The sequence below is a fragment of the Muscardinus avellanarius genome (genome assembly GCF_963383645.1).
Source record: "Muscardinus avellanarius genome assembly, chromosome: 1".
In the NCBI taxonomy this organism is placed as follows: domain Eukaryota; kingdom Metazoa; phylum Chordata; class Mammalia; order Rodentia; family Gliridae; genus Muscardinus; species Muscardinus avellanarius.
Genome location: NC_137786.1, coordinates 125,230,992 through 125,251,873, shown reverse-complemented (window position 1 = coordinate 125,251,873; position 20,882 = coordinate 125,230,992). Strand labels below are relative to the sequence as shown.

The 20,882-nt window shown below is 36.2% G+C and overlaps 1 protein-coding gene across 1 annotated transcript in view; it reads right to left on the bottom strand.

Annotated features, from left to right (window-relative positions):
- Window positions 1-20,882, bottom strand: part of CCDC15 (coiled-coil domain containing 15) — a gene marked incomplete at both ends in the record, with an annotated part of 89,565 nt that overhangs the window by 27,156 nt on the left and 41,527 nt on the right. The window contains 2 exon segments of the mRNA XM_080719499.1: window positions 8,687-8,790; window positions 10,000-10,092. Of these exon segments, the coding sequence (XP_080575625.1) occupies window positions 8,687-8,790; window positions 10,000-10,092 (197 nt within the window).

Sequence of the window (20,882 nt, the reverse complement as noted above, 5' to 3'; positions counted from 1 at the left end):
GCAGTTTCAAGGATTCACAATCAGCAGAGCAGTGGTGGTGTCTCTGGGACATTAAATTCCAACCAGCAGGCTGCAGGCTCTGAACAGAACATTGAGATTCCATCTAACCCCAATCAGAATGGCAATCATTAAGAAGTCAGATAACAATAAATGCAGGCAAGGACGTGGGGAAATTGGAACTCTTCTACACTGTTGGTTGGACTGTAAATTAGTTCAGCAGCTTCAGAAGTCACTGTGAAAATCCCTCAGAAAGCAGGGAATGGATCCACCATATGATCTGGCTTTACCACTCCTGGGTATCTTTCCAAAGGGGCTGAAATCAGAGAACTACAGTAATATATGCTATGTTCATAGCAGCAAAATTCACAATAGACAAATTATGGAACCAACCTAAGTGTTCATCAACTGATGAATAGATTACAAAATTTTGGGATATACACACAATGGAATCCTATTCAGCAATAAAAAAGAACAAAATTATGTCACTGACAGGAAAATGAAAGGCCTTGAAGAACATTATGTTAAGTGAGATTATCCAGTCACAGAAAACAAAAGGTCATATGTTTTCTCTAATATGCACAAACTAGGGAAAAGTTGGAATACAAGAGAAACTCTAGATGACTGAGGAAAAATTTCAGTGGAGCCAGGGAGGTAGTCTAGGGGAAGGGGTGGGGAAGAGTGAGTATCATTGAAGGAATTACTACTATCGGCTTTGTGTATGTATGTGAAAATACCAATGTCAATCTCAGTACTCTGTATGAGGAAAGAGGGGATTGAGGATGGGTTGCGGGGATCAAGTACTATGTGGATGTATATCACTGTCAACATGATTTACATTATGATGTACCAATAAAAGCAAATTTAATAAATTAATTTCGCTAAGTAAATTGCTTCAATAACCTCTTAACATTTAGTCTTATTTATTCCCCAAATGCCTCTAATTGAACTCCTAATTGTTTTTAGGAATAATTCCACTTCTCCAGACATACTAAGTTCTTTATGAGCCTTTCTTTCCTCATTTGTTAAGGCTCTTCTGGCTACTTCTTCATTTTAATCTCATCAAGCTTGGAAGGATCCTATTCTCTCAATTACATCAATCTCAGAAAAGGTCATATTCTCTCACAAACAGCTGCTTTTGCAAAGCTACTCTTTTGCCTACAATTTTTGTCCACTCTTTCCTCATTTGTGCTATACTATTCTTATGAATCCTTTAAGACTCAGTTGAGAAAATTTTCCCTTTCTTTCTGCCACACCATACCCCCAATTGTGGTTTCAAAACATATGCTCCAGCCAGGTGTGATGGCGCACGCTTGTAATCCCCGTGCTCCGGAGGTTGAGACAGGAGTATCGCGTATATTCGAAGCCAGCCTCAGCTTCTTAGTGAAGCTCTCAGCAACTTAGTGAGACCCTGTTTCCAAATAAAATATATATAAAAAATAGGTCTGGGAGTATAGCCCAGAGGTAGAAAGCCTCTGGGTTCCACCCCCAATACCACCAAAAAAAAACCCCCAAAAAACAAAAAACAAAAAACCCAAAACATATGATCCCACATTCTTATGCTTTTTCCTTCTACAGATCTTAGCAATGAACCTTTATTGAGCATATACTATGTGCTAGATTCTCTACCTATTGCTTCATTTAATCCTCGCAGCAATTTTTGAGGTATATAGTATTATTATCCTTATTATATAAAGAGGAAACTGAGGATTGTTTCTTAGATGTTACTTTTGCTAAGTCACACAGCTGGCAGGTAGCAAAGCTGGGAATTAAACATACATCATCTCACCTTCTTAACCACATACTACATTATCTTGTAAAAATATCAGGAATTGCCGGGTGTGGTGGCGCACGCTTGTTATCCCTGAGCTTGGGAGCCTGAGACAGGAGGATCGCGCAGGTTCGAAGTCAGCCTCAGCTACTTAGTGAGGCTCTCAGCAACTTAGTGAGACCCTGTTTCAAAATAAAATATAAAAAATGGGTCTGGGAGTATAGCCCGGAGGTAGAAAGCCTCTGGGTTCCACCCCCAGTACCACCAAAAAGAGAAAAAAAAAATCAGGAATTAAAATGACTTATTTATCTAATTTTCCATTATTCAGTCAAATCTACCTAATAGGTTCCTTGAAAATTGAAATCATGTCAATTTATTAGAAGCTCCATAAATAGCTGTTAAATAAACTAGTTAAACCACATTATTTAATTCTTATTACTGGGTGAGGTAAAGTAGTATCAATTCCTAGCTAGAAAGATATAAAAATGCTGCTAAAATGGCTTTTTTGTCTTCAAATTAAATCAACTAATCTCCATGCAAAGAAGGCATAAGTTATTCAGTTATTTAAAGAAAAGGCAAATTTTAAAAAATTATTTGCCATTTATCAACAAGATTTTAAGTGTTCTGATACCATCTATAAAACAACCAGAGACCTTTATATTTTTCCTGAAGCCAACAGTGTAAATCTAAGAAGAAAAAGATCATCCAATACAAAATAGCAATAAAATAAAAGCCTTAAGCAGAAAAGCTTTCAAAGAAGGTCAGTAGTATTGCTAAAGAATTCCCACTGACTGTGCCACATGGTAGGCATGTCATATAAAGATTTAGGTTAGATATAAAATACCCACAGTACAGATGTACTGGGTTCAGTTAAATGAACTGGATTAAATTTCCTTTCTGCCTTTTAGCCTGATGAGCCTGTAAAATGATTATATATGAATACAATGGAATTCAAAGATATTTTTTATGCAGATCAGATAACAATTACAGCTAAAAAATTAGGTCATAGCAACACAAATCTGGCCTAGACATAAGAAAAAACTCCTTAACAGCCAACATTCTTAGATTCTGGAATTGTTATACAAGATTATATATAACAATATAAAGAACACTAAACACTTGAAATACTTAAATATAAATTAATTAGGAAAGAAAAAAAATTAGGAAAGAAACTGGCCTGTTCCTTTCCAGAGCAAGATGACACCTTTCTTTCCAGACTCCAGAGAGCGCCAACAAGATTTTTGAATACAGTGAAGTGCTTCTCCCAGCTTATCCTGAAGTTTCCCATTTTATAGTTAAAAATATTAAACCCAATTCTTTGGTGGGTAAATTCTTCTGGAAAGAATTTAGCAGTTTATTCAGAATGATCTCATTCTTTTGTATGAGTTTCTGTAGCTTGATGTGGTATTTCAGTGCTTATTATTAGTTGTGCAATATTGTTATAGCTTATTTCTGAAAACATTTAAATGCAATTTCCATTTTGTTGTTCAAGAGATAATTATTAATCTTGCTTTTCATAGTATCCTTAGGAATTATTTTGTTACTATGTATTGGTGAGTTATGGCCATTTATTATTTACTTAGAAAAACAGTATCTTTGTTAATGACTTATTTGGTAGAAGTATATTTTGCTGCAAGAAATAAAAATAGATATAATAGAAAAAAATGAACAGAAAAGGTCCTTGAAATATTTAAATAGAATTCTAACCAAAGGCTACACTACACACCTGTATAAAGATTTTTTTCTCAGCCTCCCTATCCTAGTCCAACATACGCACGCACACATTTATTGCAGCATTTTTATCAGGTGGCTTTGAGACAACAGTATTATTATTATATCTCAAGGGGGAGGGGAAGCATTTTATTAAAGCACACACAAAAGAATTAAACACTTCACAGAAAGCCATTCCACCAGTGGGTTGTCACATAAAATCTTCCATAGTCCATGTAGCCTGTACTGAAAAATAAAGAGTAAGGTCGCCCTAAAACCCAGGTTTTTCTTAGGTTTCCAAAGTCAAACAAACTAATTAAAATTTTTGAAAAATAAGAAATACAGAAAGGAGAGAAAAAATATTTTACTACCCAAAGACAATTCTTTAACATCTTGGAAGGTTTTATTTTGGTCAGTTATGTTTACTTACCATTGTTGTTGCAAAAAGCTTCATTTTCATTTGGTTCACCAGCTGAGAGAGATTCAGGATTATTTTTTGTTTTGTTTGTGGTACTGGGAATTAAATCCAGGGGCATTCTACCTCCAAGCTACACCCCCAGCCCTATTTTTTATTCTTTATTTTTGAAACAGGGTCTCATTAAGTTACAGAGGGCCCTACTAAGTAGCTGAGGCTGGCCGTGAACCTGTGGTCCTCCTGTCTCAGCCTCCCAAGTACTGGGATTACAGTGTGCACCAACACACCAGCTTTCTGGGTTAATTAAGAAGCTTCCAAGGGTTAGAAGCAGAGGTTCCAGCAGCAGTGCTACTCAAAAGTCACTATGCTACTACTTTTTGTGGATTTTTTTTACTTCATTTATGTGCATGAGAGAAATTAGTCTGCATATGCTGCTTTCTTGGAATGCATTTGTCAAGCTGCTATTGAGGTTACGCTGGCCTCTTTTGTTATTTGGGGAATATTAATATTCTGTTTTCCATGCTCTGAAAGAGTTTATATAAAACTTGGTGTTACTCCCCCCCCCCTTATAAATCTAAAAAGAATTCCTCAGTAAAGATATATAGGCCTGAATCTTAAGCTAGATTTTTCTTTTGTGGAAGATTTTTAATAACAGACTTAATTCCTCAGAGTAACATGTTAATTCTGAGTAACATAAGATTACTCAGATTTTCTATTTCTCTTTGCATCCATCTTACTTTGTTTTTAAAGAGTTTGTCTATTTCAAAAAAATTTCCAATTTTTTAGTGTAAAGTTTTCAGTAGGTTCTTTAGTAATGGCTCCTTTTTTATTCCTAATAATGGTAAATTGTTTTCTCTCTCTCTCTGATTAGTCAAAGTGATGTTTCTGGCAAAAGCAAATTTTTCCCCCTTCTCTCTTCCATCAAAGGGGATCAAACCAAGTGCTTTCCACATGCTAGACACGTATTTTACCACTGAGCCACACCCCCCAGCCCCAAATTAAATTTTCAAGAAAATAATTTTGGACTTTTCTGATTTTCTTTGTTATACATTTGTTTCTATTTCATTGGTTTCTGTACTTATTCTTAAGAGTTTCTTTCTTCCTTCCTTCCTTTTTTTTTTTTTTTTTGCAGTATTGAGATGGAACCCAGGTTCATTCTACCTCCAAGCTACTCCCCAGCCCTATTTTTTATTCTTTATTTTGAAACAGGGTCTCACTAAGTTGCAGAGGTCCTCACTAATTTTTGAAACTGTCCGCAAAACCACCATTCTCCTGTCTCAGCCTCCCATATACTGGGATTACAAGCCTGCGCCACCATGGCCAGCTCTTAGAGCTTATTTCTTTCTGATTTCATTTGTAGTTTTTCCTAAGCTTCTTTATATGGAGGGTTAAAACACTGATTTTCAGCCTTCTTTTCTAACAATTGCAATGAAGGCTCTATTATTCCAAGTTTCTTCTAATAAGCTTTGACATATCTTTATTATTATTCTCTTCAAAGTATTTCCTAATTTCTATGTAGCTTTATCTTTCAGGATTCTTCAGAAATGTACTGTGTGATGAATTCTAGCTTGCTCTCATAATAATCAGAGAAAACAACCCAGAATATAGTCCGTTTTGGAAAATGTTCCATGGGCATTGGAAAAAAATACAGTCAGTTACTTTTTAGTGTCTTTATAAATATATTATCATTTTTCTTGAGTAAATAGGAGTACAGTCACTGGGTCATAGCACAGGTCTAAACTTAACTGTACAAGATAATAAACAGTTTTCTAAAGAGATTGTGCTTTTTTCCACTAACACTAATAATCTAAGAGGTATATTTATCCTCTATCCTTACAAATATCTGGTACTGTCAAATCTGTTGTCATTTCCCCCCTAAGTTATTCTACTGAGTCTAACTGCTACCTTACTGTACATATGCTGAGTTCTTATTTTATGATCATACTTTAAATTCTATAATTGTTATTTTTATAGATTTCAATTCTCTTTTAAAGTCCTCTAAATTTTCTTCATCTCTTCCTACATTTTCTTGAGCATGTTAATTATTTTAGTCTTTCTCAGTGAAAACCAAAATCAGTATCATCTCTGGGTCTGCTTCTATTGTTTGTTTTTTTCTTGTCTTTTTTTTTTGTGTGTGTGTGAATGGTACTGGGTATCAAACCAGGGGGCATTCTACCTCCGAGCTTCACCCTTAGCCCTATTTTTATTCTTTATTTTGAAAGAGGATCTCATCAAGTTGCAGAGGCCTCACTAAGCCAGCTGAGGCTGGCTGTAAACCTGTGATCCTCCTTTCTCAGCCTCCCAAGTACTAGGATTACATGTGTGTGCCACCATGCCCAACTTCTTATGTCTTTCGATCATCTGGACCTATCTTTAGACATATTTGGAAAATTTTGATTACATGCTGAATATTGTTTAAAAATTTTTTTCTAATAACCCTGAATGATGTTATCTATGACTAGAGAGAGTTCACCCTTTTCTCTATTTGGCAGAAAACACAGGGCTAATCATCTTAATGTAGTCCAAGAGTCAGCATAATCAAGGATGCTTTACACTTTAGGTAGGTAAGACTTAGTATATAGCTAGCGGGGCTATTATTGAAATGTCAGTTTTTCCCAGCTTGATCTATAGATTGAGCACAATTCCAATAAAAATCCCAGCAAGTTATCCTTAATTTAAAAATGAAGATTATATTACTCTGGGCAGATCCAGGATAGCCAGCATAATATTAAAGGAGAACAAAGTTAGGAGAGTACAATTACCCGAATTTAAGACTTACTATAATGCTACAATAATCAAGACAGTAAGGTACTTGCAAAGGAATAGACAAATCAATGAACAGAATAGACTCTAGAAATATAAACATATAAAGAGTGAACTGACCTTTGACAAAGGAGAAAAGGCAATACAATGTAGAAAAGACAGTCTTTTCCACAAAAGGGGCTGAAACAACTACACGTCTATATGCATAAACAATTACTCAAAACACATACCTTATGCTTCTCACAAAATTAGCCTAAAATAGAAATACCAAACTATAAAACTCCTAGAATAATAATTATTATATTAATAGTAATAATATATTATTATATTAATAGTAATAATTATATTAATAATAATTATTATTATATTAATTATATAATAGATAATGCATAAGAAAAATCTAAGTGATTTTGGGTATGTCAATAATATTTTCAGATGTAACACTGAAAGTACAATCCATGAAAAGAATTGATAAGCTGGACTTAACTAAAATTAAAAATCTCTGTTCTGTAAAGGACATTGTCAAGAGAATGAAAATACATGCCAGAACCTGAGAAAAAATATTTTCAAAACATCTGTCTGATAAAGAACTTGTTACCTAAAACAAAGAACTCTTAAAACTCCCCAATAAAAAAATAAATGACCCAATTTAAAAAAAAGGCCAAATAAAGAAGTTCGTGATGTAACTTAGTAATAGAATGCTTATCTAGTATGCACAGGGCCCTGAGTTTGATACCTAGTACCAAAATAAATAAATAAATAAAATAAAAATAGGCAAAAAACCTGGAATAGATATATCATCAAAGATATACTGATGTCAAATACACATATGAAGAGAATATCAAACACTGGTGAAGATGTGAAGCAATAGGAACGCTTCTCTTCATTCCTTGCTGGTGGAAATGGGAAATGGGCCACTTTGGAAAATAATGTGGCAGTTTCTTACAAAACTAAGACACACTCTTTCCACATGATCCAGTATTCACATTACTTGGTATTTACCTACATGAGCTAAAAACTCATGTCCTCAGAAAAGCCTGAACACAGATATTTATAGTAGCATTATTCATACCTGCCAAATCCTGGAAGCAACCAAGACATCTATCCTTCAGTAGGTGAATGATAACTAAACTGTGATATATTCAGACAATAGAATAGCTAATGCTGAAAAGAGATGAGCTCTCAAAACATGAAAAGATATTAAGGATAAAAGCCAATCTAAAAAGGTTACACACATCCTGGATCATTCCAACTGCATAATATTCTGGAAATGGCAGCCATGGAGACAGAGAAATAAGTTATTGTCCTGAGACGGGCTAAAGAGAGGCAGAGCACAGTGGACTGTTTTGTTCTTGTGGTATTAGAGATGGGAACCAGGTGACTTCTACCTCCAGGCTATACTCCTAGCCCTATTTTATATTTAATTTGGAAACAGGGTCTCACTAAGTTGCTAAGAGGCTCACTAAATTGCTGATGCTGACTTTAAACCTGTAGAGAGGATTTTTAATCAGTGAAACTACTCTATATGACACGTATATGGGCACAAGTCATCATACATTTGTCAAAACACACAGAACACACAACACCAATAGTGAATCTTATTACAAATTAAAGAATTTCGTTAATAATAATGTGTCAATATAAATGCCTCAATTATAACCAACTGTACCAGTAGGAGAAACTGTGAATGCGTGGGGACAGGTAGCATACAAGAACTCTATTTCTAAACAATTTTACTGGGAACCTAAAAAAATAAAGTCTACTAAAAAAAGCAAACACACAAATAAAAATGACTATTGGCCAGCTTCACTCAGAAGCAGTACTCCAGCATAGGTCAGAGGACAACACATGGCCTGAGTCTTATTATTTTCTTCACTAGGTGGGTGGGGACTGAACCCAGGGCCTCATGCATGCTAGCACATGCTCTACAACTGAGTTACACCCCAGCCCATACCTGACCATCCCAACTCAGCCTCCCCAAGCATCCTGACTGGTAATTTCAAGCTCAAAATAAAGATCATAGGACTTACTTTTCAATTTTCTTCTTTTGTTCCTTTTGTCTTTTTTGTTCTTTTACTTGTTCTCTCTCGATATCCATGAAAAGTCTTCTGTGTCTCAAGTACTGTTTTTGGCGCTAAAGGAAAGAAATTAAAATTATTGAGATTCTATTCTCAGAGGACTTCCCAAGGAAGCAAAATATTTTTATGCTAGAGATAATAAAACTATACGATATATGTCACAAGGGACTAAGTTCTTAATTTCCTGTCTCTGACAACCCAGGATAATAACATATAATAAGAATTTTATATTTTCAAGCTTACAGCTATTTTATGTTAAGACAACCCAGAGAAAGAAGACCTAATTTCATTTGACCTTAGTATAGTCCCACCTTAATAGTACTTAAGGAAAGGTTTATGTTTGATACAAGATATATATTCTTTGTACTATATTCCCAAGTAGTAAGTACCATAAAAGCAGGGCCATAGTCCTTTAAATTCTTCAAATTAGAATCATACCACAAAAATATGCTCAAAGCTTAGCCTAACATGGCAGGGAAGAGGATACAATGGCTGAAGTAAATCAAGAGTATCATACTTAAGAATGAAAGAAGTATAATAAAGTAGGTGCTACTATGTACATTGTGTATGATCTGTTCATACTTCTGGATTTATTCTTTTAAGAAAACACGCTCTTTAAAGAGGTAAAGCATATATATGCATATGCTAGGGCAATGTACAGGTTCTTGGTAACCTGTATTAGAGTCTATATAGGCCAGGAGTGGTAGCATAAACCTGTAATTCCAGATATTCAGAAGACTGAGGCAGGAAAATTGCAAGTCAAGGCCAGTCTAGGCAACTTTGTGAGACCCCATCTCAAAATAAAATAAAAAAGAACTAGAGATAAAATTCAGAGGTAGACCACTCCTGGGCTTAATCCTCAGTAGCAGAAGAAAAGTATTCAGTATATTTGGTTTGGGTCTAGGTATTTGTATTTTGAAAACAGCTCCACATCTCATTATGTTGCATGGCCAGGGTTAAAAATTGTTAAACTAACTTTAAATTGAAAGGAAAAAGGAAGCCAATATTTTCAAATATTCCTTTAAATAAATTTTATAGTGGAAAATATATACTAGCTGGAGAAAACCACCTGGATTAGATCTCTACTTTCATACCAAAATACCCTAAAACCCAAGAAGCTTAAAAGAGAAGTTCAACATATTATAGTAACTCAAGCAACTTCTTTGGAATTAGTAGTTATTAGCTTTGTTAGGACAAAGGAACTTTCCAATTTCATATATATCATCATGGTAGAAATATTAGTGTCCAAAAAAATCATTACATACCTCTTTCTTGTCTTCTTCTTTATCTACCCCAGACTGAAATGCCAGAGGCATTTGAAATTCAGTCCTCAATCCTGACTGATGCTCATCATAAACCTGTTAGAAAGTCCAGTTATATAATGTGACAAAATTACCAAAAGCTAGCTCTGTAAACCCTTCTGATATTTTTATCAATTGATTTTCTCCTGAAACCTTGAGCTTGGATAAAAAAAACAAATGTAAAAGGATAAAAGCAAAAAAAGAAATTAAAGGAAGCAGTTTCAGAAGGAATTAACCAAACCAACAGAAAATCCCGATAAACCAAAGAATTTGGATCAAAATATGAATGAACAAATAACAAACCAAAATGTTCAGAATGAAAATGCTTTTAAAGTGGTTGCTTGAAATCACTAGGTCACAAGTATGCTTGGGATTAAACCCAGGATATAAAGCCAGATACATTAATATCTCAAATCTAGGACAAACTCTCTCGATGGGCATGAATTCAGAGAATAATAGCCTGAAAATAGTATATTAATCAACTTGCAGGACTTGGAGGAAAGTACGCTAATTTTCTTTATATTTACTAGGGAAGATTTATGGCATTCATTGGTATATATGTTTAGATGTTATATGAATCATGTTATAATCTCTAACTTCTAGAAAGAAAAAGTTTAAAATTTCTTAATCTCTTTAGTTTCTTAATCTCTTTCCTTTCAGCAAGGTTGCAGGATACAAAATAAATATACAAGTCAACTGAATTTTTATACTTATGATAAAGAGTTTGGAAATAAAATCAAGAAAAAATCATTTTCAGTATCATCCAAAAGAATAAGACATGTAAGAATAAATTTCATAAGGAAGTATAAACTTTATAGCCTGAAACCTATAAAATACTTTTGAGAAAAACTAAGACACCTAAATAAGTGGAAAAACAATCCACATTCACGAGTTAGAAGACCTGACATTGTAAAGAAGGCAATACTCTCCAAACTGATTAAGAGATTAAATGCAATTTCCACCAAAACTTTAGTTGATATCTTTTCAGATATTGACAAGATGATCTTACAATTCCTATGGAAATGCAAAGGAGCCCAAACAGCAGAAATAAACTTAAAGAAGAGAAACTGAATGGAGGAATCATTCTTCTCAACATCTCACTACAAAACCAGAGTAAGCAAGACAGATATTTCTGGCATCAGATTAGACATAGATCCAAGAGTTCAAAAATGAACCTTTATATTTACAATCAGCTAGTTTTCAACAAAGTACCAAGACAATTCAATAGGAAAGAATAGTCTTTTCAACAGACAGTGTGGGGAAACTGCGGGGAAACTGCTTATCCACATCCAAAAGAATAAAGCTGAATCATTTCCTATTACCATATATAAAAATTAACTCTAAGTAAATTATAGACCTAAATTTAAGAACTTGCCTGGCATGTGTGATGTTCTGGGTGCAATTCCCAGCACCACACACACACACAAACACATAAAAAGATAATATTTATTGGTGAATGTGTGGGAAAATTTGAAACTGCATCCACTGCTGATAGAAATTAATACTATTGCAACCAATTTGGATTAGCTTTGGTAGTTTCTCAGTTAGTTTGGTAGTTTCTCAAAAGGTTAAGCACAGCATTATCATGTGCCCCAGGATTCTTCCAGGAGGTATATACTCAGAAAAATATTACACACACACACACACACACACACACACACACACACACACGTATACCCATGTTTAAAGCAACAGTATTCATAACAAGCAAGAGGTGGAAATACACCAAATATCCATCAATTAACGAATAGCTAAAATGTACTATATGCATAAAATAAAATTATTTGGCAATTACAGGTACGAAGTCCTATAGTATACTGCAACATTGATGAATTTTGAAAACATTACACTAAGTGAAAGAAGTCGGTCACAAAAGGCCAAAAGTTGCATGACCTTATTTATATGAAACCACCATATTTGGCAAATCTAGAGAGATAGGAAATAGTTAACAGTTGCCTAGGGCCAGAGGTGGGGCTAAAAGGGAAAGGGGAATGGCTGCTACTGAGAAGAGGACTTTTTGGAGGCAATGAAAATGTTCTCAAATTGTGATATTTGCACACTTTGTGACTATACTAAAAACACTGAATTGTACACTTCAAATAAGTTCACTGTATGGCATATGAATTATAGCCAATCTTTATTATTTGTACATTCCATATTTGCCTATTCATTAAAATTTATGTGCAATCCCAATGCTCACAATGCTTGTGCAATCCATTGCAGACATGCAGAACCATGAAGATTTGAGTAACCCCACATGCAGATTGCCAGTTGAGATTCAATAAAGTGATGCTCTGCCTTTTTGTTTCTGCTCTCATATTGTAAACAAGTACCCTTTTTGCAGTCTATTTAGTGTCAAGTGTTTTGCATTCTTGCTATATTTCTTGGAGATTTCATATTTAAGATGGTCTTTAGGTATAGTACTGACATACTATTATTGGTAAGCACAAAAAGGCTATCATATGGGTTCAACCCATGGCACCAAACTAAAATAAAATTTTAAAACTGTTGGAATGAGTGATTTAGCAAAATCAACACAAAATCACTTATGTTGGGGCTGGGAATGTAGCTCTGTGGTAGAGCACTTACCTAGCATGAATAAAACTCTGAGTTTGATTCCCAAAACAAATGAACAAACAAAAAATCAGTTACATTTATACATTAACTATGAATAATAACATCAAAAAGAATAAAATATTTAGGAATAAACTTAACCAATGAGGCAAAAGATTTCTATACTGAAAACTGCAAAAAGAAATTAGATACCATTAAGTAAAAAGACATCCTATTTGTGTGTGTGTGTGTTTTACTAGGAATTGAACCCAGAGGTACTCTACCTCCAATATACATTCCCAGACTGATTTTATTTCTTATTTGGAAATAGGGTTTTGCTAGGTTGACAGGAGTCTCACTACTTGATGAGACTGAACTCCAATCTGGAATCCTCTTGTCTCAGCCTCTCAAGTACTAGAATTATAAGCATGCATCACCACGCCCAGCTGCAAGACATCCTAGTTTGATAAGTCAGAAGACTTATATTGTTAAGATGTTGGCCAAAAATGGTAGTACACACTTGTAATACCAGTACTTGGGAGGCTGAGATAGGAGGATCACAGATTCAAGGCTAGCCTCAGCAACTTGGTGAGGGTAGAAGGTGTACCACAGAGCTAGAATGACCCTGGCTCAATTCTTAGTCATAAACATATAAAAAAAAGACTGTGTGTGTGTGTGTGTGTGTGTGTGTGTGTGTACGCACGCATTACTGGAGATTGAACCCAGGGGTGTTCTACCTCCAAGCTAAATCCCTAGACTTACTATTTTTTTTATTTTTTAATTTTGAAACAAGGTTTCACCAAATTACTACTGAGGGTGACCTTGAACCTGTGATCTTCCTGTCTCAGCCTCCCAAGTACTGGGATTATAGGCATGGGCCACCATGTCCAGCTTGTGAACTATCCATTTTTATGCTTAGGTTTGATGAAGTATGGTGAGACATGTTGAAAGGATTAGACAAAGAGTATGATCTAATATTAAAAGACTGAGTGGGAAACCCAGAAAGGCCTGTCTGTTCAAAGTCTTCTTGGTTACTTGTTACTTGGTTACTTTTTTCCTTCTGGTTATAGGGCAGAATTCCTTCTGAAATGAAGGTCTTGTTTACTATAAGAAAAGATAAATAAGAGAATTTCTTTATCACCACCTCCAAGACAGAAAGGGAAAGATGAGTTTACGATTTTTTAGGCTTTCTGGCTTGCTTGGAAGGAAAGGCAGTTCTGGTTTCTGTGACCTGCCTTGGGGAAGAGAAATTCTAGTTTCTATGATTTGCCTGGAGGGGCAGAAAGGGGAACTGGAGAAAAAAGGACAGAAAAGCATTTTAAAAGGCTTGCTTCTGAAGTGTAAAGTGTCATACTTTGTGGTGTACTTTTCTGGGCCCCAACACTACCCAAAACAATCTACAGTGTGAATGCAGTCACTATCAAAACCCCAATGGCATTTTTTTACAAAGAAAAAAATCCTTGTTTAAATTAATACAGGATTTCAAGAGATCTAAATAACCGAATAATCTTGAAAAAGAATAAAGTTGCAGGTCCCAAGTGTTTTGAAAATACATCCTATTTTTGAAACTTACTACAAAGCTAAAGTAATCCAAACAGTATAGTACTGGCATAAAGACACAGAAACCAATGGAAGAGAATTCAGAACATATACACGTGTGTGTGTGTGTGTGTGTGTGAGAGAGAGAGAGAGAGAGAGAGAGAGAGAGAGAGAGAGAGAGAGAGAGAAGTTTTTTTTTTTTTATGGTACTGGGGTTTCTGGAAACCCTTCTACCTCCGGGCTACACTCCAGACCTATTTTATACTTTTTTATTTGGAAACAGGGTTTCTTCAGCCAGCGTGGCTGGCTTTGAACCTGCGCGATCCTCCTGTCTCCACCTTCCAAGCACAGGATTATAAGCGCACGCTTGTAATCCCAGCATTAGGGAATCTGAGATCAGATGATAGCGGTTCATTCAAGGACAGCCTCAGCTACTACTTAGTGAGGCCTTTTGCAACTTAGTGAGACCCTGTTTCCAAATAAAGAATTAAAAATAGGGCTGGTGTAGCATGGAGGTAGAATGCTAGGTTCCATCCCGTACCACACACACACAAAAAAAAGTTACTGGCTTCACTCCTCAGTAGAATTCACTTTTCATAGTTACACACCCAAGTTCATTACAGCATATGTATAATAGCTGAGGGATGAAAAACAAAATACAATATATATATACATATATATATACACACATACATACATACATACATACATACATACATACATACACGAATACTATTCAGCCTTAAAAAATAAATACTGTCTCATGCTATACAAAGTGAAAGAACATAGTAACAAAAGGAAAAATATTAAATGATTCCACTTAAATGAGGTACCTGAGTAACTGAATTCATAGAGCAGAATGGTGGTTTTTAGAAGCTGAGGGAAGGGGAGATGGGAGGTTATTGTTTAACTAGTAGAGCTGAGTTTTGCAAGATGGAGAAAGTTCTAGAGAGACAGTGGTGATAGTTGCACAACAATATGAATGCACTTAATTCCACTGGACCTTAAACTTGAAAATAGTTAAATTGATAAACTTTGTTACATATCTTTTACCACAATTTTAAAAATGTACCTGAATTCACATGTAAATAAATGGTTATAAGAGGACTAGAAGGATGCATACAATTCATGGTAGTGATTAACTCTAAAGAGGAGAGAATTAGAAGAATTAGAATTAGAAGGTAGCATCTTGAAGAGGGACTTTCACATTATTTTCTGTATACTTCTAACGTGTCTGAATATGCTACAATAATTTAATCATGTCTACATTTACATTTTTAAAACTTTATAAACAGATTATTCTTATCCCCCAACACTTCATTTTAAAGGTTCTACAGTAAAGTTCTTATCAAACATTACAATAAACACAGATTTCTTCTACCACTTCATTCTTTTCTTCTCCAGATTCATTTTTTGTTCTTTTTCTGATTCATTCTTACAGAATGTTTTTCCCCTTTTAAACTCTTCCAGGTGAAACAATATCCCATTGATGCAGTGGTTTTAATCAAGAGGAGAGACTGCCCCAGGTCTGTTTGGCAATATCTAGAGGCATTTTTGTTAGTCACACCCAGCAGGGCGAGCCTGTTAAACTGGCTTCCAGTAGGTACAATAGATGCTACAGGTGAAATACAGTGAAAATATCTCTAAGAGGCTGCTAGCATACCAGAGTATTTGCATGCATATACTAAATATAAAATATCAATTTATTATATAATAGGTTATTATATTAGATTACAAAAGCAAGCTGCAGAGCAATCAAAATAACCCAAAGACATTATGTAAAAAGAACACATACACACCATATAATCAATCAAAACCATATTTATGTGTGGGTATGCAACACAAGTACATGGAAAGAAACTGGTCAAGGCAGATGAACTTCAAATGATTAGGAGTTGGTATTTCTCAATTGAGGGAAAAACTAAGGAAATGGAATAGGGAAAGATAACTTTGACCTTTTTTCTATCTTCTGTATTTTAAAATATTTATTTAGAATGCATTCTCTCCAGGCATGGTGGCACATGTCTATAATCCCAGTACTGAGAGGCTCAGACAGAAAGATCACAGGTTTGAGAATAGCCTTGGCAAGTAGTGAGACTCTAATCAACCTAGTGAGACCCTACTTCAAAATAAAAATTAAAGCCAGGCATGGTGGCATACGCTTGTAATCTCAGCATTTGGGAGGCTGAGACAGGAAGATCATGGCTCATGGCCAGCCTCAGCTACTTAGTGAGGCCCTTTACAACTCAGTGAGACGCTGTTTCAAAATAAAGAATAAAAAAGAAATAGGGCTGGGGGTATAGCTTGGAGGTAGAATGCCCTTGAGTTCAATCCCCCGTACTGTAAATAAATAAACAAACAAACAAACAAACAAACAAACAAACAAATCAAGCCAGCCAGCCAGCCAGCCAGCCAGCCAGCCAGCCGGGTGTGGTGGTACATGCTTGTAATCCCTGTGCTTGGGAGGCTGAGACAGGTTGATCGCACAGGTTCGAAGCCAGACTCAGCTACTTAGTGAGGCTCTCAGTAACTTAGTGAGACCCTGTTTCCAAATAAAGTATAAAAGAGGTCTGGGAGTATGGCCCAGAGGTAGAAAGCCCCTGGGTTCCACCCCCAGTACCACCAAAAAAGGAAAAAAAAAAAGAAAGAAAGGAAGGAAGGAAGGAAGGAAGGAAGGAAGAAAGAAAGAAAGAAAGAAAGAAAGAAAGAAAGAAAGAAAGAGAGAGAGAAAAAAAAAGAAAAATTAAAATAAAAACAGGGGTAGGGGTGTAGCTCAGAGGTAGAATGCCCCTGAGTTCAATCACCAGTAACAAAAAATACATACATACCTACATATATACACTCGCATTCATTGACCAGTTTTTACTTTTTATTTTTGTTTGTTACTGACCAGTTTTTAGACAATAAAAATTAAACTATTTTCTAATAATAAAAGGCCCTCAGGCTGTATTGGAATGAAGCAGGAATCCTGCAGACAGAAAACTAGTTAGAAGACCACTCTAATAGACTAGATGAAAAATGATAGAGGCCTGACTTAATATTGTGGCAGTGAAGACAGAAAGGGTTATGGTTGAACATGTGAAACTGCCAAAAACTGGTATTTATCGTCAACATAAAGACTGAGAGAGAAGAGGATGTGAAGGTAATTCCTGGGATTCTGGCTAGTGTGATTAGGTGGGTAAAAACTGCTTTAGATTAAGTGATGTGTTCAGTTTTGAACCTCTTCAGTTTGAAGTATCTACAGAATATCAGTTGCTATGATCTACAGGTAGTTAGAAGGCTGGAGCTCTGGAGAAAAATGTGTCCAAAGATAGATCTCAAAATCATCATAACTTATAGTAGTTGAAGACACAGAAGTAAAATATCACAGAGAGAGAGAGAGAGACTAACTGACTGTTAAGGGATAAGAAAAATCCTAAGCAAGGAAGGCCTAAGGAATACTAATAGGAAAGAAACTCAAGAAGCAGATAAGGCAAAGAGTTGCTGGAATTTTAGGAGTAAATCTGGAGACTAGTGTTACAATAAGGCAAGGAGTAAAAGTTTGAAGAAGAAACAAGCAGTTAACAGTTTCAAATATTGCAGAAAAGTCAATAACATAAAAATAAAAAGTTTATTTTCTTTATAAGGAGGACCCCAAGTAACCTTGTAAAAAGTAGTTCAATACTATTGCTAGGGATAGATGTCAGGTTATAATACACTACGAAATCAATGAATGGTAAAAAAAAAAATGGCATAGTAAATATGTATTATTCTTTAAAAAAAACAGTGGTGAGCACATAAAATTTTATTTGTAGCATAATCACACTTGCATCAAAAATAGAAGTCGTGGTCTGCAGATTTAGCTCAGTGGTAGAACACTTGACTAGCAGTGCAAGGCTTTGGGTTTGATAACCAGCACCAGTAAAAAAGAAAAAAGAAGAGTCATGAAGGAATTATATATATTCAAAACCACTGTCTATAAAACTCAAAGGAGGCTGGGCATGGTGGTGCACACCTATAATCCCAGTACTTAGGAGGGTGAGACAGGAGGATCTCAGGTTCAAGACCAGCCTCAGCAATCTAGCAAGATCCTGCTTCAAAACAACAAACAAAAAACAACAACAACAACAAAAAAAAACAGGGGCCTGGGGGTGTAGCTCAGAGATGGAATTGCCCAAGTTTTATGTCTAGCACCACCACAAAAACACACACTAAAAAAAAAAAAAAATCAACTAAAAAGAATTTTATAAAAGAACTAAGGAAAAAAATCTAAATAAATTCTTGATACAGGATAATTAATGGAGCTAGGATCTAGAAGAAAAAAATAAAAAACAAGAGAATCTAAAATATGGATCTCAAAAGAAACAACTCTTTCTCTGAGATAGTTAAGAAAAGGTATAATGGAGGGGAGGGGTTAAATGGTTGGCCAGTTGTGAAATGATGGCTTCTATTTTCTTTATGAAATTCTTAGTGTACGGGGCTTCATCAAGGAGTTTAATAAAGTGTTTAAGGTTTAGAACAGCTTATGACACTACAGAGAAAACTAGCAGGGAACAAATAAGAAAACTGTTAAGCACCACCAGGAACCCAGTGGTGACTGCAAAGTCTAAGCATGAACTCAATATTATTATAATAATACTATACTGTTCTCCAATAAGGCTGGATCATCTGGAAATGCAAAGAAAGAAAAGGACTGTTCCGGGGTTGGCAACTTTGGAGGCTCATATGGCAGAAAGACAAGAAGAGGTTTGGACCACCAAAACTGTACCCTGAATTGAATGGTCAAGAGTAGGTACCCTTCTCCCATGCTCTGTGAATTCCTCCTGCATCCTCTATCACTATTTCATTATTTATAACCATCTGCTTATGTATCGGTCTATCTTGAGATTATCTGAAATTTGAACTGTGTCTTCTACACAGTTGCATCTTTGATATTTAGTAAATAATGAATAACACCTAATAGATAGGATGCTCAACAAATATTGATTGACTAATACATTCAAGACACATTTAATATCAGGCATTTTGCCAAGTGCTGTTTATACAACAGTAAACAAAATAGGTATGGTACCCCTCTCGTTAAGCTTATGGACTAAGTGGGAAATTTCTAGACAATAAGAATACATGTAAATAAGAATTACAATTATTTTACACTGAGAAGGAAACAAACAATGCAAACAGAGAGAAACAGAAGAGGGAAATTTATTTTTATAAGGTGGTCAAAGCAGTCTCTTCCAAGGAGGTGCCACATAAACTAAAACTTGAAGAATGAGAAGGGACCAGCTTTGTGAAGGAAAAAGGGAAGATTACCCAGGCAGAGGAAAAAAAGTGCAAAAGACCTGATGTAAAAATGAGCCTTACAGCCGGGCGTGGCGACACACGCTTGTAATCCCAGCATTCGAGAGGCTGGGAACCGGAGGATTATGGTTTGTGGACAGCCTCAGCTACTTAGTGAGACCCGGTTTCAAAAATAAAGAATAAAAAAAATAGGGCAGAGGGTGTAGCTCAGAGGTAGAATGCCTCTGGGTTCCATCCCCAGACCCGCAAAAAAAAAAGCCTGGCATAGTTCAAACTATATAAATAACAGTGTTGAAAGTATAAATAACAGTATGACAGTATACCCTTAGGCCAAACTAAAAGCCCAAACTAAAAATCACAAAAGAGCTGCCTTCAGTCTTAACATCTCAGCCCAAACTTTACTTTCTTCTCTTTTGCCCCCTTTTCATTTTGCTCTCTTAAAGGGGCCAAGAGGAAGAGAAACAGAAAGTCTCTGTATCTCTTTTATGCAGCCTAACATTGCTGGTTACCTGAAGCTTAATAAACAGATAAGCCGGGTATGGTAGCGTGCCTGTAATCCAGTATTTGGGAGGCTGAGACAGGAGGATCATGATTTGCAGACAGCCTCAGCTACTTAGTGAGGTCCTCTGCAACTTAGTGATGAGGAGATAGAAAGGAAATAGGCAGATAGGGAAATGGCCTTGATAGAAAAAACTTAATTTCCTGAGGGGCAAGGGACCAAGGTTCAGAGATAAGAAGGACCAAAGCTTCACAAAGCCATCTGGTTACTAATCAACAAACCCAGGAGCCATCACTGGAGCAAGTTTGACACTTTACTGAAAGAGACTCTTCAAAGGACATGCAAATTCTGAGAGCTGCTTCCCAGAATTCCCAGGATCCCAAACTCACCACAACCAAAAGAGGACACGCAGACATCTGGCAAAAGCCCTAGTGCAGCCACCAAAGGGAGTTTTTCCCTCTCGGGGACCCCCTCCCCTTTTGGGGAGCTTTTCTCTCTCTCACAGGTCGTGTTAGCCCTGAGAGAAGGCAGAGTGCAACTGAGGGCATGTGGCTCGGGCTGCTCTTGGGTAGTGACCTGAAGGCCTCTGCTGGACATCAAGGCCGACCAGGGCCCCTAGGGGTGACCTGCACCTCTTTTCTGGCAGATCGCATGGACTCTGGAAGAAAGCAGCCTGCAATTGAAGGCATTCGGCTTGGGCGACTCCCAAGTAATGTCCTGAAGGCAACTGCTGGACCCCAAAGTTCCGACAGCCCCTTTGGGGTGTTTAGCCACCTTTCCCCATCCGCTGCTACTCCCAATAAACCATTTACTCCCCTTCCTGCAGTCTGTGGGTGGTCATTCTTCGCTCACCGTAGACAAGAACCCGGTAAGGAAACGCGGAGTTTCTTCTCAAAAAACTCCGTTTCATCTTTGGTGAAACACCAGGTTTCTTCTCAAGAAACCCTCCCATTTCATCTTGGGGGGCTCAGAAGAAACC